General features: G+C 43.8%; 2 protein-coding genes across 2 annotated transcripts; one reads left to right on the top strand and one right to left on the bottom strand.

Annotated features, from left to right (window-relative positions):
- Nucleotides 1-8,865: 8,865 nt before the first annotated feature.
- On the top strand, nt 8,866-9,723 carry LOC135706345 (chymotrypsin-1-like). Its single transcript, XM_065227963.1, has 2 exons — nt 8,866-8,958; nt 9,024-9,723. Exons 1-2 carry the CDS (start codon nt 8,907-8,909, stop codon nt 9,719-9,721), a joined length of 750 nt encoding a protein of 249 aa, XP_065084035.1. The 5' UTR covers nt 8,866-8,906; the 3' UTR covers nt 9,722-9,723.
- Nucleotides 9,724-9,812: 89 nt separating this feature from the next.
- On the bottom strand, nt 9,813-10,799 carry LOC135706396 (chymotrypsin-1-like). Its single transcript, XM_065228003.1, has 3 exons — nt 10,715-10,799; nt 10,096-10,646; nt 9,813-10,034 (listed from the first exon to the last, which is right to left on the bottom strand). Exons 1-3 carry the CDS (start codon nt 10,770-10,772, stop codon nt 9,897-9,899), a joined length of 747 nt encoding a protein of 248 aa, XP_065084075.1. The 5' UTR covers nt 10,773-10,799; the 3' UTR covers nt 9,813-9,896.
- Between the last annotated feature and the right edge of the window lie 12,819 nt (nt 10,800-23,618).

The raw sequence follows: 23,618 nt of genomic DNA, 5'->3' as shown, positions 1-23,618 counted from the left end.
GGAACCGCCCGAAAGCATTACGTCATGGGAGGGGGCCGGTTGCGCTATGGCGCATCACTAGGTGTTGTGTCCGACGTGACACTCGCTACTGCACAGTGAGCAGCTTCCTCTTGTTGTTCGCTGTTCGTTGTTCGCCTGAGTTCTAGAGCAGACGTGATAGCCAGCCAACTGTCCAGGACCCATACAGGACAGATGTGACCGCTTACCAGCTGCGTGTGCTAAGCACTCTAAGAACCCGGCGTCACTCCTGCCTTTGCACAACGAGGGTTTGTGCAGGGCTTCTCAACCTCCTGGGACGAGCTGGATGGGGTTCCAGCGTCCCTACTCTGCGGTAGTTCGTTTAGCCACAATATCTCTCCCTTGGGTTCGATAATTAACGTTTCCAGGGCACACCACGAGGAGGCGTACTACTTCATACGGTAGAGTGGTTGAGCACAAGATGCAGGATGCAGTGCAGTCTGTCGTTGACTGGGCAGATGGTGTTGGGTTTGTGATTTCCCCCGAGAAGTCCAAACTGCTGCACGTCTGCTTTGGTCATCATCACAGACCAAGCCTGCCATATGTTAGTATCGGTGAGCATGCGGTCAAGGCCGTACGAGAGATGAAACTGCATGGTGTGACTATTGATAACAAACTCCGATTTGTTAAGCACGCCAAGTTGGTGAAGGATAACGTCAACAACAAGTTGAATATCCTTCGGACCCTAAATGGTCGCTTCTCTGAAGCCTCTCGCAGTACATTGACAAAGGTTGCTAGGGCTCTGGTTGTCCCTAGCATCCTTTACGGGGCGGAACTGTGGAGCAGGGGTGGTGTCTCCCTGCTCAAGATTCTGGAACCTCAGTACAAGGAGGCGTACAGAATTGGTAGCTTCTTTGTTGGTGGAGAATGGAAAGGTTCCTTTGGTGAATGTTGCCACCGAAGACCTGGCCACCAAGACGCTGAGGCTCCTAGAAAGGGATCAATGACAGGCCCACGGTTGCAAGGGCGAGAGAATGGTGGAGTGACTTGACGGGAGTAGATTTTCCCACGTTAGCCCAGCGAGCTAGGCTGTGGCAACGGGCATGGGATGCTACTGCCCCGAAAGTTGATTGGAGGGTTAAAGCTATGTGCGGGGCGGGGGCTAGCTCTAGTGTGGCGAAAGCTGCATTTAGGGAGATCGCTGCCTCATACGAGGGAAGGCTCAAGCTATTTAAGGATGGTTCATTAATCAAAGAGGAGGTTGGTTATGGGGTGTCTGGGGAGGTCATAAGCCGCTGCGGCCGGTTACCCGGTCTCTGTGGTATCTTCTCAGCTGAGGCCTATGCTCTCCTGCAAGCTTGTAGGCTAGCAAATGGGTTTCAGGCCGTTGTATTTTCTGACTCTGCGAGTTGTCTCTCTGCCCTTGAGCATGGGCAGGTTGGACACCCGTGGCTGTTAGAGGTGCAACGGTACGCTAACATAACCTTTGTATGGGTACCTGGACACGCAGGTATACCAGGGAATGAGGCTGCTGATAAACTAGCTAACCAGGGTCGTCTTGCTCGGCTAGAGGCCACTCCGGTGCCCTATAGTGACGCTACCCGCTGGGTGAAGCAGACCTCGCGATACGCATGGAATGTGTCTTGGCATAACAACCGTGATGCATTCCTCCGTCGTATCAAGAACACTACACAAGAGTGGAAGGATGCACCTAATTCTCGAGATCAGAAAGTTCTGACTCGGCTGAGGATTGGTCATACACGACTCTCTCATGGACCTCGATTTAGCGGCAGTGTGGCCTACTGCCAGAGATGCGGTGTGGTATTAGATGTAAATCATCTATTGGTGGAGTGCCCGGCAAGAGCACAATTAAGGGAAGATATGGGTGTCGTTGGTACAATCCGTGAGGTATTGTTCAACGACAGGAGTACAGAGCAAACTGTACTCAACTTCCTGAGGGCGTTAAACTTATACCATATGATATAAGCATGAGTAAGTTGAAGTGGCATTAGAAAGAAAATGACTAGTATAGTGATACCACTTCATTCGACAAGAGGCAGTCTTTAAGGTCCTAAAGACCAAGGTGTGTGAGGGAGGACGACCGACCTAACGGGGGACTGATGTTTAAAACCCGTCTCGAATGAACTAAATTCTCCTCTTGTAGGGGAACAGTTTAAAGAGACGTTAATAGACGTATTAATTTTGAGTACTATTTTGCCGATAGAAAGAGCAAACTTTGTCACACGTTGAGTAAATGCATTGAAGCGTGCAGCTATGAAATTGATGCTGCATGGGCCACGTCACTTGAAAACAGACAAGCGAAGCAAATTATATTGCTAACATCATACAGCATGGAGACTGCTGACAACTCTTCCGCCGAACACGCACACACACACGGCTTCGCAGGAGATCGGACCAGCCACAGCAAGCGAGAAGAAGAAAGACACCCGTGCAAGTAGTACGCACATTTTGCGTGGAAAAAAAAATCCGGTTCAGTTAGTTGTGTGGTTCCCTGCAGTTGCGGACGGCATAAACGCGTATCGTCATCGTTAGGGCGATAGTTTAGGAGGTGATCAAATTGTGCGGGCTGTAGTTTCGGTCGTAAACGGTAGTGCGTTTGATACTCGTTGGGCGAACTATAGCTTCCAGTTGAACTGAGCTAACATAACCGTCGGAAAAGCCATCCTACGGAAAATCAACGCGAGCTGGCAAGCGTCGCCATCGTGCAAACTGTACCAGAACGTGGACATTTTCAGAAAGCCTTCGGAGCTTCACAACGAGTAAAAGGTGGGTATAGTCCAGCACACTAGAACAAACGCCAAACTAACCAAGCTTTTCGGAACAGTATTGCACCACACAGACTGCACGCATACACGCACTGGGAACGAGCGGTTCACGCATCGAGGATTGCGACTACTAGGAGCCAAGCACGGAGGAATCCGACATTCGGCAATCACTGGTATACCATTGGAATAACCGGTAAGGTGGTTACAGCAATATTGATGTAACGTTGAAACTAATGACGTGTTTGACGCTCACACAGATTGGCCTCCACGTCGAGATTTGACCTTGACATTGACAATCAGCACCGCAGCGAGTCGCTGCGTGAAAAGACAAAGCCTTCGAAAAGAAGTAAGTTACGAAATGGGATGGCCGCCAACCTGGGGCTAATATGGCAATGCGCCTCAGGGCTTTTGTTTTCAGACTTGATTCGTCACCGTTCGCTGCGTGGAAGAGGATCGTAGGAGGGCCGAGCCACACAACGAGTTCATCCAGTGAGAGCAGATCATTACGCTGCGGACGTGGTTCGGTACATGCCGAGAGAATCCGCTGGTGAGAGCTGACGTCTACGGTAGCAACACTCGGCATCAGGAAACGGACGTTCGTCCGGCATTCCACGCGATCGACGTTGCTGGTAGGACCGACAGAAACTCGGAGAGCGTAGTTCCGGTAGTCACACCGGCCAGATCCGGTTTCATCGAAGTCGCAGCCTCAGGCACACACTGGTTTCCCTCGCTTTCACCCGCACCGTTCGCATCGAGGAGAGCTCGTCCTGGTTGAATGCCGAGAACGGCTGTTCACGAAGGAAGTGAGACGTTTGACGACCACGAAGCGTACCCTAGTCAACTAAAGGATATCGGCGTGAAGTTTGGTGGTGTGTTGTGTCGGCGCATCGATGACAGAAGTGGAACCGCGATTCGGGTGCACCCGGTCGATATTGTGTGAGTACTCACCTGAAGAAAATTATTTATAGTGGAAAAGAACAGTAGGTCAAGAGGGGTTGCGCAACAGTGCGATGAAAGGGGACCAGGACAGGGAACAAGAGACAGGTAGGAGATAATGATGTGGCAGAACATGCAGAAATAAAAGTTTGCCTATGTTGATTATGTACTTTGTTGTGGTGCTCATTTTGCTAGCCGATTTGACCCAAGCTTTCCATACAAGCACAAGTCGTATGCAACAAAGTATAAGCACACCTTATTTTAACGGTCACTTTGAATATAATGAAATATTTCAACATGTTTTGGCTGCGTCTTTTTGTTTGTTCATTTCTGAATGACATAGCATCAAAAAAGTGCTCAGTTTTGTGTTTGCTGTCAAAATGCGTGGTCTTACTCCGGAACAACGAAAAAGTATCGTGCACAAATGGTGCACTGTGAGCGGACTGTCCTTGAGAAAATTGGCCAAGAAAGAGGGTGTAAGCGTCGGAGCGGTACGAACTGCGATTTAAAAATATAGAGAACAGTGTACGTTTGAAGATGCGCCGAAGAGTGCCCGGAAATCCGGTCCTGTAAGTCCGGATATCGATAAAAAGATCAGGGATGCCTACAAACGAAAACCAGCGACTTCCGTTCGGGATGTTGCGAAAAAACTAGGGACCTCGTCGAGTAACGTCATGCGTGCCAAAGAAAGACTTGGGCTTAAAACATACCGGAAGCAAAAAAAACCCAAAAGAAACCCGCGTCCGTGAAACCACGGGCCCACAAACTCTATGATTCGTTATTTTGTCGAAATTCTGGGTGTATAATAATGGACGACGAAACGTACGTGAAACTAGATTACAAAACGCTTCCCGGACCACAATTCTATACTGTAAGCGAAGGCAAGGACATCCCCGAAACGGAGAAGGCAATTTTTACCGAAAAATTCGGTAAGAAGGTTATGGTTTGGCAGGCAATATGCGAGTGTGGTAAAACATCTATTCCATACATCACAACGGAGACGATGAACACTCAGAAATACGTTAAGGAATGTCTCCAGAAGCGATTGTTGCCGATGATCAGGCAGCACGAAGGTCAAGTAGTATTTTGGCCTGATTTGGCGTCATGTCATTACGCAAAGGACACTTTAGAATGGTACAAAAGTCAAAATGTATGTTTCGTGCCGAAAGACATGAATCCGCCGAACTGCCCGGAGGCACGGCTAATCGAGACTTTTTGGGTTTTAACCAAAGCAAAGCTTCGAAAATTAATAAAACCAGCGGATGACATCCAAAAATTCAAAAAATATTGGCCAAGAGTGGTCAAAATGGTGGGAAGTACCACTGTGCAGAAGCTAATGGGTCATGTTCGAGGAAAAGTTAGGAGTCTTGGCTATGATTAAATATGTTGATTAAACGAGAGTAAAATATCATTTGAAATACAATTACAAATATTATTTGCCAAATAAAATTATTAAAACTTGAAAAAACATGACATTTTTGTTATTTTGAAAGTGTGCTTATACTTGCTGGAACAGTCTATGATTGCCCTTTTTGCGATATGCGTAAATATAGGGTTTCCGAACTTGTTCTAGTTCTAGTGACCAGCGTTTTGTTGAAGTTTTAGAGAACTGGCTTGAGACATTCCTTGATTCTAGTAAATTAAATATATTGGCTGGTGATTTAAATATTAATTGGCGTGATAACCATAATTCGAATCATTTGCAGCGTTTTGCTGAGTTTTTTTTAAATTTAAAGCAAACGGTAAATGAGTATACGCGTATTTCCAGGCACAGTAGAACTTTAATTGACTACGTTTATTCCAATTTCGATTCCATTTGTTCAGTTACGGATACTGATTTGAAAATAACCGATCATGAGACCTTAGTGATTAATGTCTAAGACCATGTTAACGATAACGATAATTTTGTAAAATTGAAGTGCTGGAGGAAATATTCGAAGCAAGCTGTTTCGAATCTTGTTGAGAGAAGCGTGGATTTTCCATTCGCGGCCGGTAACTTAGATGAATCTACAGCTACACAATCGCGCGTAATAAGTATTCACAATCGATAAAGAAAACTCGTTGTGAATATGTTCAAAGGAAGATTGATCAGCATCAAAACAGCAGCAAAGAGTTATGGAAAATTTTGAAATCTTTATTAAAACCTAGCAATTGCAAACCGTGGTCCATAACTTTTAATGGCACATTAGAACAGTCAGAACAAGTAATTGCAGCTAAGTTCATTGGCCACATCTTTCATGTCATTGGCCACATCTTGCTGGACCTTATTAATGAATCATTACAAACTGGGCATGTGCCACAAATTTGGAAGGAATCCTTAGTGGTCCGTATTCAAAAAGTTGCTGGAACGATGAAAGCCGAAGAGTTTCGTCCCATCAACATGTTGCACACATTAGAGAAAATTTTAGAACTTGTTGTTAAAGGCCAGCTGTTGGAGTATTTAAATAGTAATAGTTTGTTGATACCAGAAAATCGAGATATCGGAAAGGTCAGTCTTGTGAAACCGCGTTGAATTTGGTATTAGCGAAGTGGAGTGTAAAGATGCTGTTGCTGATGCTGTTTTTTGGATCTTAAACGCGCATTTGAAACAATTTCTAGGCCCTTATTGAAAAGATCAATCAAGCGCTTTGGAATTACGAGTACTGCATGTATATGGTTTGAAAGCTATTTATCTGACAGAGCTCAACGGACTGTTATAATAATTCTGTTTCCAGTCCCTTGGGGAATAATCTTGGAGTGCCCCAGGAAAGTGTATTAGGGCCCCTGTTATTTATTATGTATATTAATGACTTGCGACGTGTTTTACGATTTTGCGACATTAATCTTTTTGCAGATGATACTGTGTTATTCATTGCAGCTAAGGATTTAGATGATGCCGTTTTACACTTGAATGAAGATTTGCGTTCTCTAAGTGGATGGTTGAAGTTTAAGCAGTTAAAATTGAATACAAGTAAAACTAAATTTATGGTAATTTCGCGGAATCGAGTAAATGAGAACGTCTCTGTTGTAATTGATGATGAGACTATTGATCACGTTCGGAAAATTAAATATCTTGACGTGATTATTGATGACACACTTAAATTCAACTCTCACATTGACAAGGTCATCAAGAAAATTGCCAAGAAGTATGGAATTCTATGTCGATTGAAACACGATTTAGCTATTGCCAGTAAAATACAGCTATACAAATCAATCATCTCTCCTCATCTAGACTTTTGCCCATCCATTGTATTTCTGTCCAATGCAACACAAATATCGAGATTACAGCGCTTGCAGAGTAAAATAATGCGTTTGATTTTGAGATGTAATAGATTCACTTCCTCAACTTTGATGCTAGACGCCTTACAATGGTTGTCGGTGAAGCATTGTATATTTGACTATGGTGTTCATTTTTTAAGTAGTTAACGGTTTGCTGCCTCAATATTTGTGTGATCGAATTGAAAGAGGAAGTGACTTTCATAGATATAATACTAGAAACGCGGTTGAAATAAGAACACCACATTTCTTGACTTGTGCTTCACGAAATTCATTATATTATAAAGGAATAAATGTTTTCAATTCGATGCCTAGACATATCAAACGTTCAGCAACACTTACAGAATTTAAAAGACACTGCATTTCACACGTTAAAACTGTCTTTTGAACAGTTATCCAGTGATTTTTTTGATGAATTGACAAGTTATGTATCTTGACGAAGTTATCTCTAACGGATTATTTTATATGGATAGCTGTCATAACGACTTTTTTTTTAATAATTATTGTAGCACTGCAAAAACTTTTTCTATTCGCCACGAGGGTGAGGATGGATTTTTAATATTTGATTTGATAGTAGACTAATTAAAACAAAAAAGTTGTCTACAAAGGTTTGAGCCTCGCGCGCGTATTACGGATATAGAGGACTGAATTTATAATGTTGGGGCATTCCTGACATTGCTGAAAATTATGATAGCATCAGATTGCGGGGTTGCTAGTGTAATAGGATGCTTTGTTGATTGTTCATCAACTCTTGATTGCTTGTAATACTTATGCATATTTTAGGTGGACAAAAAGGCGAACTAAGAGGTGGACGCCTAAGCTTTTCCACATTTATATCGCTGTGAAGCAACTGTAAACTCTAGAGGAAATTTATATCTGTAACTGAAACCAGTTCGATTTTGTTTGCCAACCTGGTTAAAATGTCATATTTAATTATCTTAAAGATAAATCGTCCAGCTCAAACCTTTGTAGGGGTAAGAGGTGGGACCATCATCATCATATAGCAGTCGTATAGCAGCCGTATATAACAAGCAGGGCGATTAAAGGGCTTGTTGGTTACTTGGGATTTTCGGTTGATTGATGTTAACAGATCCAACCTTTAGTCGTTAATTATGTGGTGGTAATCCCGGCAAATCCAATGAATTCAGGAACTCCGTTGGATAATTGGTTACTTCGTCCGGATTAGTCACAGTATCGAATGATTTGAACCAAATTATTGTCTAGCAATTGCATTTTTAATTTCGAAATTCAAATCATCGACATGCTTGTTTTTTGCTGCTAAAATCACACGTGCACTCAACCAATGGTGATTCCCATAATTTTGAACGATGTTTGGAAATCCATTCGTAATGAGTTCCTCTTTCGTTGTTGTGAAATGGCAGAAATTCGGCGGGAACGAAATCAATCTGGTGGAAACGTCAACTGGTACTTCTCCATTGCCAATCGTCAACAATTGATTTGAAAAATCCTCGGCAGACGGATCGTTTTGCAACGCAACTCGCATATTCGTCGTCAATCGCAGCTTCTCCACATAACACCAAAAATACGAAAGCTTTAGCATGTCGGTTCATCAGTCAATTGTGGATTCAAATGCAGCTTCAACGCAGAATGAGCCGTTCGGCCTTGTGTTTTTAGCATCTCGTAGTCCTACGTCATTAATGCTTGGGACACAACCCCTAATTTGTTTTTAATCCCAAAAAAAGAACCTTGGAAATATTCCAAAGTCATTCATATTGAAATTTATTGAAGTCAAGAATCTTAAAAATTTGTCCCAGTTGTAAACGATTACTTGTTCGAACAAAATTTTAATATTCTTAAATCTCGCAAAAAAATTTGTAATTGCGAATCGAATTCCCAGTTTCAAAGGGGTGCTCTGCTCATGATTCACTCGCAAAATTCCTACGCCCAATAGATATAAAAACAACCAATCGAACGTCGAATAGAGTCATTCACAAACGTACACCGCGAACAATGTTCCGATATCTGTTGATTGTCGGCCTTGCCTGCTCAGCTCTTGCAAATGGTAATTTTCTGGTGAAAATACGTCCGAATCGGATTCAAATCTATTAATCATAAACTTTCACACAGAGGCCCAATCCGGTCGCATTGTCGGTGGTTTGAAGGCTGGCGGTGGCCAGTTTCCATTCCAAGCTTCGCTCCGCAATCTGAGAAACGCCCACACCTGCGGTGCGGTCATCATCGGTGATCGCTGGTTGCTGACGGCTGCCCACTGCACCATCGGACAACAGCCGTTCAACCTCCGTGTGGTGGTAGGATCAACCGACCGTACCACAGGTGGAGAAAGCTACAATTTCCGACAGATAGTCGATCATCCGGACTTCAACCAGGTTACGCTCGAGAATGATATCGCTCTGCTGCAGACGGCTTATCCGATCAAGATGAGCTCGATGGTGCAACCGATTAGGATGAGCAACTCCCTGGTGCTCGGAGGACAAATCGGAACCGTGTGCGGATGGGGTGCCTCTAGCTACGGATCGGCAGCAGCCATTTTCCTCCAATACATGGACGTTCGGACGCTGAACAACGGAGAGTGCAAATTGAAACACAACATTCAAAATCGATCGAAGATTCACGGTAGCAGTGTTTGCACGTACTCGAGAGTTGGACAGGGCACGTGCATGGGTGACTCGGGAAGCCCACTGATTGTTAACGGTAACCTTGAGGGTCTAGTTTCGTGGGGAGTTCCATGCGCTGCTGGACTACCAGACGTGTACACTCGGGTCGCCGCTCACCGCGCTTGGATTTTCCGTACTACGGGATTGTAAAGCTAATTCTAAATTAATTATGAAAAAAATAAAATTGTTATATGTGCAGGTGTAAATAGATTCAATTCTTGAGGAACCTACTTATCTTCCGTTTGTTTCAATCCGAAATTTATTTGTTATCTATGAACCTACAGTTTTATCACTGACCTATGTTATCGTCAATCGTCCCCGTTGCTTAGATAATGCTGACAACCCAATCGCGAATGGCCGAAATGCGAACAAAGACGTCCGGACGACCAGTTGCACACGGTAGCTTCCAGGATGCGACGGCGATGGCCATGTTGTCCAGTGTTAGAGCACCACCAGCGTCATTCTGAAACGAAGTTCATTCAGCACTCTTTCCCCGTAACACAATTTTCAAAACCTCTACTTACGGTACATAGTCCTTGTCCCTCGCGGTTCAACGTGCACAGCGAAGAAGCTCCCACTCGCATTCCATCGGCACCTAGGAATCCTCGACAATTATCGTTATCGATCACATTCAAGTTGACAAAGTTCAGGGCATTCGAGTTGCTTCCACCCTCTTCGGTGTGACCCCATCCGAACATACGGCCACGCGATCCAGCCATAATGACGGACGGATCCAGCTGAATCGGTTGCACAATATTAGTGAAAACAATATTTTGAATCGTTTGGAACACGGCAACGTTGAATTCCAGCGTATTCTGGTTGAACTGGGGGTGATTAATTGTTTGCAGACCAAAATAGGGAGCGGCAACGGTGTTGAGAAATCTGGATCCCACCACGGCCATGGTAGTGCTGGACAATCGGCCCTCCATGCAGGTGGCTGTCGTCAGCACGAACCGGCTGTTCAACAAGGTTCCTCCGCAGAAGTGAATGTTGAAAGAATTGCGCATCGAAACCATCCATGGTGCTTCTCCGGATTCGGCTGGAATTCCTCCGACTATACGCTTATCGGGTGTTTCTGCAAAAGTAAAGGTAGGTCCAAGTGATTACGTCACGAAACGCACATCGGCCGATGAATGAACTTACGCACAGCGGTGACTACACCTACTGCTAGGCAGATCAGAACAAACGTGAAACGAAACATTGCTAACCGTTGAGCTTACGAATCGAAAGACTAATAGTGACTTTGGTTGAAAGGGGCAAATCTTTTATAACACTCCCCGATCAGCAGATAAGGCGATTGAGGGGGTTCATTTTCACTCCAGGCAGATTAGAGCGTGACTGATATTGATGGGAATGACGTACAGATTTTAACGGCAGGGCCGCAGCAAGTCTAATCCGAATTTGATGCTCAAGTTATTGAACGCATTTTTTCACTTTCTAAATGGGTACATGACTATGATTTAAAATTTCATTCCGAGTCCCCATGCTCTTCATTCGCTATTGTTTCAAGTTGAAATCCCACAGCCAGCCAAATGGAATCCACGCTCAGCGTGGCACAAATTAAACACTGCTATAACTCCTCCGGAGCTTGTCGAAATCCTTCTTCCGCAGATCCCTCTTTTTGGCTTTTTCTGCTTTTTTTCTAAGAACCCACGCTTTCGCCTGCTGAATGGAAACAATAATGCCAGGTGTACTCATCAAGCAGTCAAAGAAGTGCAGAAAGACAAAGACGAAGCAAAATAATCATAATTTTATGAGCACCTAACGACTTTTTAAGTACATTTGCAAAAGCTGTAATAGAGCGCGAGAGATATGCTGCTTGGGACTGGATTTGCACGGGGAAAAGTGTGTTCTCTTCTTGCAGTTGTTCGGCAGGGGATGGATTTTCGTCTTCTTTGGCTTTATTACCTTCCTACTGGGACTTTACCCCGGCTCTCAACTTGGTGTTCTTTGAGCACTTCCACAGTTGTTAATTAAGAGCTTTCTAGGCCGGATACCATTTGCGAGGCAATTACAGGTTTTGATCTAATTTTTATTCAAATTAGCACACGCTGCACTTTACATATATGTTTCGAGAGCATTAGAACAAAAAAATGTTTCTATCAAAAATGACTTCTCATTTTACTAACCTTTCCATACAAACAGTTGGATTTGATAGAAAGTTTGAGATATTGTTAAAAATCGAAGGCTGCTTCTTGATTCCAATTCCGACCTACGAGTTTGAATTCTGTCGAGATTTTCCACGTCATACGGATGAAGGCAGAAAAGCAAAGTATTTGTCAGGAGCGCTTCTTTTGTTTTTGAGAACAATGGGTGTAAATAATCAAATCGTGCACTTAAGTAGGCTTTGTGTTGTAGCTTTTAAACTGACAGTGAAATTATTGATAGTGTTGATGTTTTCAACTCGGAAATAGGCGATTACGACGAAGAAGCGCTCTAACATACAATCACTACTCTACCCAGAGAAGTCGAGAAATTTCTCAAACCGAAAGATTCCTCGACCGGACCGGGAATCGAACCCAACCACCTCCAGCATGGTTTTGCTTTAAAGCTGCACCTTTACCGACTGACCAAACGGAGGCCCCGCAGGGCGACGGGTGAAAACGGAAATGCTTATTTCAGTGAAAGAAACTTCCTCATTCGGTTACCACTTTGGGAAACAATTGCCCTTCGCTTCCCATCGTTGCTTAAGGCGCAGGGATGGGAATTTTAATAAGCATTGTTCTTGGCACTTGTTCGAGAGGAATTGTAAATGGTAGAGGAAGCGTTTTTGATTCCTTAGTATATAGTTTTCAGCTACCGTGGGGAAGAAGTAGTTTAGAGTGTATTGTTTACACTGTATTTTTATCGCTGTCAGTTTTTCGAATGTTGGAAAAAATGGCGTCACCCAAAAATCAACGTCGCGAATTGATTTTGCGCAAGCACCTGGAAAATCCTCAGCTCTCTCATCGGGACATCGGAAAACAACTTGGAATCGTGCAGTCAGCGTTGAGTCGTGTGATTGAACGTTACTACAAAACTCTGAGCGTCGAACGGAAGGAGAAATGCGGTCAGAATGGATGTTCTATTAGTGAACAGGATCACAAGCATGTCGTGGAAGCTATTAAGCGGAATCCCAATGCTTCGGTCAGGGATATGGCCAAAAAGATGAACCTGTCCAAGTCTTTCGTTCAGATAACCAAGGACCGGGAGGGACTGCGTACATACAAAGTGCAGGAAGCTCCAAATCGTGACGAATGGCAAAATACGGTGGGAAAATCACGGGAAACTATACACCAAGGTTCTGACGAAGCCTCAGTGTTGTCGTGACCGGACCGAGGTTTCCAGCTTCGGCCACGGCTACACGAATTAGCGATGCAGCTCCCACGGGTGCGGCTGCTTCTATTGCTGCTGCCGCTGCTGTTTCTGCTGCTGCTGGTGGTTCGTCACCTCCAAAATTGGTTACAAGGATAACTTCAACGAGCCATTTTTTGCCATTTAAATGATTTTTATTTCTTGTGATTGTGTGGTTTACATGTAAGAATTTTTTAAGTGACACAGATGCGTCTTTTCAACTTTAGTACAGTGAGATTTTAATTATTATTTACAGTTTCTAGTCCTATCAGGCCTATTTTAAAGTATGACCACTTTGGTGGGATTGGTTTGATTTGAATTGGAAAAAGGAGACTACTTATAATTACTATTTACAACTACAACTAACCTACAACTACTATGTACACCTAACCTACTATATACAAATTGCTTATCAAAGCATGTTCTGATAAATTACATTTTTGTGCAAATTTAGTCTTAATTTCGTTAATTTTGGAATCTATTTTGGCATTCCTGCCTCTTCATGTAAATTTGTTATTCTAGTGTCGAATGGACGATCAAGAACCATCCTCAGCACTCTATTCTGAGCGACCTGAATTTTGTTCCTGTGAGTCTTTGCACATGATTCCCACACCGGAGCTGCGTAAAGGATCGCAGGTGCTATGATTTGTTTGTAGACGGCCAGTTTGTTCACCCTTGAGAGGCGGGATCTGCGGCAAATCAGCGGATACAGACACCTAACCAAGGCAGAACACTTGACTACACTTTGACTATATGTTTTTAGTATTACTTCTACGTGAAGTCAACGATTTACATAGTTGAAGATGCTAATTTCAAATAACAGACTGTAGTGGTAATTTTTATACGATAGATGGAGTAGATGAAAGCATAGAGTTGATAGTTCCGTTAGAGTACGGCAGTGTGAAGATTGTATATAGATATTAGAATAGCGAACTAGGACAACTTTTAAGGAAGGTACAAATCGGTTTTTTCATCTCTCTTTACCAAACTCCCCCTTTGGAGAGGGATGGTGAGGGGTGTCCACATATCGTGGTAGGGGTAAACAATAGTTGCAATTTCCAAACCTACGACTGGATGCCTTCCTTCAAATAACAATTGAAGTGCGGTAAAAATCGGTAGAACTGTTTCAAACACACAGTTGGTACTTGAACGGGTTGGTTTTCATCTCTTTTTGCCAGTGGTGGCGGGGGGGGGGACACCCCTCACCATCCCTCTCCAAAGGGGGAGTTTGGTAAAGAGAGATGAAAAAACCGATTTGTACCTTCCTTAAAAGTTGTCCTAGTTCGCTATTCTAATATCTATATACAATCTTCACACTGCCGTACTCTAACGGAACTATCAACTCTATGCTTTCATCTACTCCATCATTCCTAGTTGAGCATTCAGTCGGTTAACAACGTCCCGGTTTCAGTTGCGCGGCATCTAGTTTTTTTCGGTGTTTTTTCCGCCCGAGCGGTTTTTTTCACCCCCCATTGGGTGCCCCAAGTGACCAGTGTCCAACAGAGGAAGTGGAATTCTATCGGCCGAGCCCCTTGGAGTTACCATCCAGCTTTAATTCATCCCGGTAATCCATCACCGGAGTTAACGGCGTCGTCAAGTCCATCATTTTTTCACGCCGTCGCGAGGGTGTGCAAGTGATAGTGAAGCGTGTCGTATCACCAGCTTGCTGACCCACCAACACCAACCATCACCACCGGATAGCAGCGTGGACCAACACCAACGCACCACGTGATAACAGCGTTTCCACACACACGCTTTGTGCCGGTGTAGTTAAGTAGCGAATAAGTTTTATTTATTGCCCCTTTGTTTTAGTTTCCCCTTTCTCCCATCCCACGCAAATATTGTCTTCTTCTTCTTCTTTTTCTCTTGTCCCTGTGTGTTCCCTGTGTGTAGTTGTTTTGTATCTATTGCGGTGGCAGTTGCCCCGCAATGGATGGTAATAGTGATGGCGGGGGGAATACCCTTCCTGCCCTTCCCACTGAAGACGAACTGTCCGACGTGGAAACGTCAGCCACGGTGAAGAAGTACACCGGAACCATCCCGAAGCGGCCCAGGCGAAAACGAGCACCGGAGCCCGTACCGCCTACCCCATCTCCTCCTACCCCGCCTAATCCATCGCCACCAACACCACCAGCACCGTCACCCCCCGCACCACCAAACCCGTTTCCCCCTACCCCACCTAATCCCTCTCCCCCCACACCGCCAAAACCGTCTCCCCCTACTCCGCCTAACCCCGCCAAGAAAACAAAAACTGCCCCCCGCCATAAGTCATACCCAGACGCCTCGACAGGCCCATGGGTTGTTTTTTTCCGACCCAAACAAAAACCGCTTAACGTTAACCAGATCGAAAAAGATCTATTCAAGCGTTTCTCGTCAGTGACCGACATTTTGAAGGTGAGGCCAGACAAACTGCGCGTCACTGTTGGTAACCGCAAGCAGGCGAATGAGATTGTTGCCTGCGAGCTTTTTACGTTAGAGTACCGTGTTTACATTCCCAGTCGTGACGTGGAAATCGAAGGAGTGGTCACCGAAGCGAGTTTGACCTGCGATGACTTCTTGAAGAGGGGGGTTGGTGTCTTCAAGAACCCCGTTCTTCCAGAAGTCAAGATTCTTGACTGCACCCAAATGCAGTCAGCATCCCTCGACGGGACAAAAAAAATCTATTCGCTGACTGACTCGTTTCGAGTGACTTTCTCCGGATCGACTCTGCCAGATTACGTCCGAATTGGGAGGGTTCGACTTCCTGTGCGGTTGTTTATACCAAGGGTGATGAACTGCACCAAGTGCAAACAATTAGGCCACACCGCCGCCTTCTGCGGCAATAAGCCACGATGCGATCAGTGCGGCGAGAAGCATGCGGAGGGTGCTTGTGGTGCTCCTCCTAAATGTGTTTATTGTTTGGCACCTCCGCATCCTCTCGCAGATTGCCCGAAGTATAAACAGCAAGGAAAAAAACTTGAACGGTCTCTGAAGGCGCGCTCTCAGCGTTCCTTTGCGGAGATCTTGAAGACTTTCAATCCTCCTCCCAAAATCACTCCGGAAAAAGAAAACAATAATCCGTTCAATCTTCTCCCAGTTGACGAGGACGACACTGACTCAGAGGGCAATGACGGAAGTCCTTTTGTTTTCAAAGGTCCTTCAAGGAAGCGATCCAAGAATGACTCGCAGAAAACTAAAAAAACTGACTCCCAAGCCCACTTGGATAAATCAAGAGGTCACGGAAATAAACCGAAACCCAATCCACCGGGTTTTAAGCCTGTCGATTATGACAAAGAATTTCCGGGGCTTCCGGGAACATCTAAAACCCCAGATGTCCCAGTTTTGCAACCAGAACAGCAGAACGCCATGTTCACGCTTTCTGGAATTGTGGACAGCATTCTCGATCTGTTCAACATCACTGACCCTCTTCGGAGCATCATTAACATGATGCTTCCAATCGTGAAACCTTTTCTGAAGCAATTTGCTTCCAAGTGGCCCCTCCTTGCTTCATTCGTATCCTTCGATGGATAATTTTCCAAAAAATGATACGGTATCTCTCCTTCAATGGAATTGTAGAAGCATTTTACCAAAACTAGACATATTCAAATTTTTACTGCATAACATACACTGTGATGCGTTTGCTCTCTGCGAAACATGGCTCTCTCCAGATGTTAACCTTTCTCTTCACGACTACAACATTATCCGTCTCGATCGTGCAGATTCGTACGGTGGGGTGCTCCTAGGGGTCAACAAACAACACTCATTCTACAGAATCGACCTTCCTCCAGTGTCAGGTATTGAAATTGTCGCATGTCAGGTGAATATTAGAGGTAAAACCTTCAGTATTACCTCGTTATACATCCCTCCGAGAACGGCTGTTTCTCGGCGAGCGCTATCTGACATCTGCTCAGTGCTACCTGAGCCGCGGTTGATCTTAGGGGATTTTAATTCCCACGGTGCAGGCTGGGGAGAGCTGTACGATGACAACCGCTCAACCATCATCTATGACCTATGCGACGATTTCAATATGACCATTCTAAACACCGGTGAAGTAACTCGAATAGCCAAACCTCCAGCAAGAGAGAGCAGACTAGACTTGTCACTCTGTTCGAACTCACTATCATTGGATTGCATGTGGGAGGTAATCCAAGACCCCTATGGTAGTGATCATTTGCCCATCAAAATTTCGATTTCCAACGGTTCATCTTCACAGTGTCCAATCAACATCGCGTACGATCTCACGAGAAACATCAATTGGGAAGAATACGCGAACGCGGTCCGTGACGGTTCAGAATCGGTCGACGTTCTCTCTCCGTTGGATGAGTACTCCTTCCTATCGCGGCTCATAGTGGATTGCGCGCTTCAAGCACAAACGAAGCCTGTTCCTGGCACTACCATTCGCAAACGTCCTCCCACTGTGTGGTGGGACCAGGAATGCACCGACGTGAATAAAGAGAAGTCTACCGCGTTTAAACAGTTTCGTAAATACGGTTCCCGCGAATACTTTGAGCGGTATACGGAGCTAGAGGAAAAGTTTAAGAGCTTGGTCAGGGCCAAAAAACGCGGTTACTGGCGTCGGTTCGTCGAAGGGCTATCGCGAGAGACTTCCATGCAAACGCTCTGGAATGTCGGCAGGAGAATGCGTAACGCGGCATCGTCGGTCAACGAGGGCAAGGAGTACTCTAACAAGTGGATTTTCGACTTCGCGCGTAAGGTTTGTCCCGATTCGGTTCCGGTCCGATGCAACACTCGCGATCCGCCGCTGGAAAACGATGACATGGACTCCCCGTTTTCGATGGTAGAATTCTCAATTGCTCTTCTTTCATGCAATAACTCAGCTCCGGGAATTGATCGAATCAAGTTCAACCTGCTCAAGAACCTCCCAGAAGTCACAAAGAGGCGATTGTTGAACTTGTTCAATCGATTCCTTGAGCTCAACGTTGTTCCGGATGATTGGAGACAAGTGAGAGTTATCGCCATCCAGAAGCCCGGTAAACCCGCTTCGGATCATAATTCGTACCGTCCCATCGCGATGCTGTCGTGTATTCGGAAGCTGTTAGAAAAAATGATTCTTCTTCGTCTGGACAAGTGGGTCGAGGTGAATGGCTTACTCTCAGATACGCAATTTGGATTCCGTAGGGGCAAAGGGACGAACGACTGCCTTGCGTTGCTTTCAACTGAAATCCAATTCGCCTATGCTGAAAAACAGCAGATGGGTTCAGTTTTCTTGGACATTAAAGGGGCGTTTGATTCTGTTTGCATCGACATCCTTTCGGACAAACTCCATGCGAGTGGGCTTTCTCCGATTATCAACAATTTCCTGTTTAATTTGTTGTCCGAGAAACGAATGAGCTTCTCTCATGGCAACACGGAAATTGCACGAATCAGCTACATGGGTCTTCCACAAGGCTCATGTTTAAGTCCCCTCCTGTACAACTTCTATGTCAAAGACATTGATGAATGTCTGGCCGAAAATTGCACGCTAAGGCAGCTTGCAGATGACGGCGTGGTTTCCATGGTTGGACCAACAGCACCGGACCTGCAAGGACCATTGCAAGATACCTTGGATAATTTGTCTACTTGGGCAATGAATCTGGGTATCGAATTCTCTCCGGAGAAAACAGAGATGGTTGTTTTTTCTAGGAAGCTTTATCCAGCACAGTTTCAGCTTCAACTTATGGGTAGAACAATCACTCACAGCATGTCGTTTAAGTATTTAGGTGTCTGGTTCGATTCCAAGTGCACTTGGGGAAAACACATAGCGTATCTGAGGCAGAGATGCCAACAGCGAATCAATTTCCTTCGTTCCATTACCGGCACTTCATGGGGAGCCCATCCGGAAGATCTGATAAGACTCTACAAGACCACCATTCTCTCGATTTTGGAGTACGGTAGCTTTTGCTTTCAATCGGCGGCGGGGACGCACATATTGAAGCTCCAAAGGATTCAATATCGTTGCATTCGAATCGCGCTAGGTTGTATGCAATCGACGCATACCATGAGTCTTGAAGTTCTTGCGGGCGTCCTCCCCTTAACAAATCGTTTTGCGGATTTATCGTTCCGGTTCCTCATCCGCTGTGAAGTCATGAACCCGCTGGTGATCGAAAACTTTGAGAAGCTGCTAGAGCGGAATCCTCAAACACGATTCATGAGCTTGTACTACGAGTACATGACTCTGGACATCGGCCCCTCCTCGTTCAACCCCAATCGCGCTGTCTCCCATCATTTCAGTGGTTCTTCCGTGAGATTCGATCTCACAATGAGGCAGGAGATTCAAGGAATTCCAGAGCCTCACCGTGCCCTGATTGTCCCAACTATTTTTGCGAACAAATACCGCCACGTCCCCACCGAGAAGAGATTTTTCACAGATGGGTCGCTGATAAATGCGTCCACTGGTTTTGGAGTATTCCACGATCTTCATAGCGCCTCATACAAGCTTCAAAAGCCGTGTTCGGTATACGTTGCTGAACTAGCAGCTATATCGTACACGTTAGAGCGTATTGCCTCACTTCCACCTGACCAATATTTCATTTTTACGGATAGCCTAAGCTCCCTGGAGGCTATGCGTTCAATGAGGCCGATGAAGCACTCGGCGTATTTCCTCCAGGAAATACGATCGTCATTGAGTGCTTTATCAAACAGCTCACATGTCATCACCTTGGTATGGGTCCCTTCTCATTGCTCTATCCCGGGCAATGAGAAAGCGGACTCGCTGGCCAAGGTGGGCGCTATGGAAGGCGATATTTACGAGCGACAAATCGCCTACCACGAATTTTTCACGATTTCTCGTCAGCAAGTCCTCGCCAACTGGCAACAAAAGTGGAATGATGGTGATCTGGGAACATGGCTACATTCTATTGGCCCACAGGTGTCGATCAAACCCTGGTTCAAAGGGTTGGATATGAGTCGTGATTTTATTCGTGTAATGTCCAGGCTCATGTCCAATCACTGTTCGTTAAACGCCCACCTCTTCCGTATTACGCTTGCCGACAGCAACTTGTGCACCTGTGGAAACGGTTATCACGACATCGAGCATGTTGTTTGGTCCTGCTCCTTGCATCATGAGGCGAGATCCGTTCTGTGTGATTCCCTTAGGGTCCGAGGAAAACAACCCTTTAAGCCAATTAGAGACGTCTTGGCTTGCCGTGATATCGACTTTATGAAGCTTATTTACGACTTTCTTAAAGCTGTTGATTTATGTGTTTAGTGTTTTGTGTTTTAGTCATCCTTTACGTTTAAGTTTTAAATTAGTTCAAAATGCTTTCCCTTGTCCTCCCTCCAAATGATAAATAAATGTAATCCCTAATCTCGAGTAAACCGCGAGTAATCGGCCCCCGTTCTACTAACATTAGTTGTAAGAAAATGATATTCACACACAATTATGTAAAAATATTCGGCTCCGCAAAGCTAACGCATTTGAGCCTTGACAAATAAATGGATTTAAAAAAAAAAAAAAAAATCTACTCCATCTATCGTATAAAAATTACCACTACAGTCTGTTATTTGAAATTAGCATCTTCAACTTTTTGCTCACGGATGATGAGAATGATCCATCATCCAAGAAAAATTCTAGTAAACTTTCCCGGCTTAATGCCAAGAAAGAAAAGATTCCCCCTATTGTGATAACCACTACCGATTTCCATGCTCTTCGCATGGAACTTTTGAATTTCGTGAAAGTTAAGTTTTCACTACAAATTGGACGTCGGGGTGAATGCCGTGTATTGGCTGAAACCTTGGACGGATTTAAATGTCTTCTCAAGTATCTTACTGAGAAGAAGCACAAATTTTTTACTTACGACACCAAAACTGAACGTGTGTTCAAGGTTGTCATGAAAGGACTGCCCAGTGGTGATTCCCTGGAGCAGATCAAAGATGAACTGGAAAAATTACTTGGAGTTGTGCCACTCCAAGTAATCAAAATGAAAATGAAATCCCGTCCTGGCGATTCGCGCAACGGGATTTCTAATGATTTTTATTTAGTTCACTTCAAGTCTAGTGAACTAAACAACCTTAAGGCCTTAGAAAAAGCTAGCCTTATGCTCCATGTCCGAGTGAAGTGGGAACACTTCAGGAAGACTGGAGGAAATTTCCAAAACCTCACCCAGTGCCGTAAGTGCCAGGGATGGGGTCACGGAACTAAAAATTGCTACATGCCAGCTAAATGCATGAATTGTGGTGATTCCTCTCACGCAAAGGACGACTGTCCTGTGAAGGAAGATCCTAAGAAATTTAAATGTTCAAATTGTGGTGAAAACCACAAATCCAATTTTTGGGAATGTAAGACTCGCAAAGCGATCCTACAATCTCGTTCTAACCGTCAGGTAGGAAACGCTCCACGTTTCCGACCAGGTACAAATTCCTCTGCTGTTAACAACGGTCAGCGAGGAACAAATTCTACATTCGTACCCGTAGGTACAAATATCTCCCCTGCTTCAAATGTTTCATCTGTACCTACTCCCCTCGCTGCTAACAATGTTCAGCGAGTTAATGGAGCTACCTATGCTGCTATTGCAGTGGGTAGAAATCAAAATACTAACCACCGTTCTAACGGAAATTTTGACAATTTTGACTTAGGAAGCATTACTGCCCCCAAAATGGAATTTTTACAGAATTCATTAATTGACATGATTTCTGATATGCTTAAATCTAACTCCATGTTTGATGCTATTCAAACTGGAGTAAAATTTGCAAATAATATTGTCATGACTTTAAATACTAACCTAAGTGGATTTTAAAGCATTAAATATTGTAAATTGGAATGCTCGATCTCTTAAAGATAATGAAGACGAGCTATTTAACTTTTTGAAAGTTCATAACGTGCATATTGCCGTTATAACTGAAACGTTCCTTAAACCTGCCCATAAGGTTAAGAAGGACGCAAATTACTTGATTTATAGAAATGATCGTCTTGATGGACCCTGTGGTGGCGTTTTCATCATTATTCATAGACGAATCAAACATAAAATTCTTTCTTCATTTGAAACCAAAGTTTTTGAAACTTTGGGAGTTTTTGTTGAAACAAAATTTGGAAAACTTACGTTTATAGCTGCCTATTTGCCATTCCAATGCGTAGGCCAGAAAAAGAATTTTCTCAAGGGTGACCTCCAGAAACTTACCCGTCATAGGTCTAAATTCTTCATTATTGGTGATTTTAATGCAAAACACCGCTCATGGAATAATGCTCAAAGCAATTCCAATGGTAATATTCTGTTTGATGATTGTTCTGCAGGTTATTACACTATTCAATATCCAAACAGCCCAACATGCTTTTCTTCTGCAAGAAATCCCTCCACTATTGATTTGGTCTTAACTGATTCATGTCATCTTTGTAGCCAATTGGTTACCCATGCTGACTTCAGTTCTGATCACCTTCCAGTAACTTTTGAAATATCCCAAGAAATAATTTATAATCCCAACAGCTCTACTTTCAATTACCATAGAGCTGATTGGGAGCAGTATCGAACATTTATGGAATATAACTTCGATCCAAACATTCCTTTGCAAACCAAAGATGAAATTAATTATGCTCTTGAATCTCTGACTACTTCTATAGTTGAAGCAAGAGCTGCCTCAGTACCAAAATGCGAGGTTAAATTCGATTCAATTATAATAGACGATGATCTTCAGCTCTTGATCCGTCTTAAAAATGTCCGTAGGAGACAATATCAAAGAACACGCGATCCTGCCATGAAAGTTATCTGGCGGGATTTGCAAAAACAAATTAAAAAGCGATTCTCTGCCCTGAGGAACAAAACTTTTGAAAATAATATTTCTAAATTAGACCCGAGTTCCAAACCCTTTTGGAAACTCACAAAAATTTTGAAAAAACCTCAAAAGCCTATTCCAGCGCTTAAAGAAGGTGGTAAAATTTTGATCACAAATTTGGAAAAAGCTCAGAAACTTGCTAAGCAATTCGAGAGTTCCCATAATTTTAGTTTGGGTCTTACTAGTCCTATTGAGAATCAGGTTGCTCGGGATTTTCTGAATATTTTCTCTCGGGAAAATATTTTTGATGATTCCTGGGGGACTGATTTGGACGAAGTAAGGTCTATAACTAAAAAATTTCAAAATATGAAAGCTCCAGGTGATGATGGAATTTTCTATATCCTCATCAAAAAACTCCCAGAGAGTACCTTGTCTTTCTTGGTAAAATTATTTAACAGATGTTTCCATTTGGCATACTTTCCTGATAAATGGAAAAATGCAAAAGTTGTTCCAATTTTGAAGCCGGATAAAAATCCAGCTGAAGCTTCTAGCTACCGTCCAATAAGTTTGCTTTCTTCAATAAGTAAACTTTTTGAAAAGATAATTTTGAATAGAATGATGCTTCACATCAATACGAACTCAATTTTTGCAGATGAGCAGTTTGGATTTCGCCATGGGCATTCAACTACTCATCAACTCTTAAGAGTTAACAATTTAATTCGTTCAAACAAATCTGAAGGCCACTCAACTGGAGTTGCTCTTCTAGACATAGAAAAAGCATTCGACAGTGTTTGGCATGAAGGTTTGATTGCTAAATTGAAAAAGTTTAATTTTCCACTTTATATTATGAAATTAGTTCAAAATTATTTAACTGACAGAACTCTGCAGGTAAATTATCAAAATTCCAAATCTAATCGACTACCTGTTAGAGCAGGAGTTCCTCAGGGTAGCATTCTTGGGCCTATATTGTATAACATTTTCACTTCGGACCTCCCTGATTTGCCTCAGGGTTGCCACAAATCTTTGTTCG

Source organism: Ochlerotatus camptorhynchus, unplaced genomic scaffold, assembly GCF_037179485.1.
Source record: "Ochlerotatus camptorhynchus isolate MF236.1 unplaced genomic scaffold, CSIRO-AGI_Acam_v1.1 ptg000277l, whole genome shotgun sequence".
In the NCBI taxonomy this organism is placed as follows: Eukaryota; Metazoa; Arthropoda; class Insecta; order Diptera; family Culicidae; genus Ochlerotatus; species Ochlerotatus camptorhynchus.
This window is presented reverse-complemented; position numbering and strand designations above follow the sequence as displayed.

Excerpts from the sequence above, each read along its gene's own strand:
- LOC135706345 (XM_065227963.1), top strand. The coding sequence starts at position 8,907 with ATGTTCCGATATCTGTTGATTGTCGGCCTTGCCTGCTCAGCTCTTGCA. Across the intron at positions 8,959-9,023 it reads CTGCTCAGCTCTTGCAAATG|AGGCCCAATCCGGTCGCATT; the intron begins GTAATTTTCTGG and ends ACTTTCACACAG.
- LOC135706396 (XM_065228003.1), bottom strand. The coding sequence starts at position 10,772 with ATGTTTCGTTTCACGTTTGTTCTGATCTGCCTAGCAGTAGGTGTAGTC. Across the intron at positions 10,647-10,714 it reads AGGTGTAGTCACCGCTGTGC|AAACACCCGATAAGCGTATA; the intron begins GTAAGTTCATTC and ends TTACTTTTGCAG. Across the intron at positions 10,035-10,095 it reads AGGGACAAGGACTATGTACC|AATGACGCTGGTGGTGCTCT; the intron begins GTAAGTAGAGGT and ends ACTTCGTTTCAG.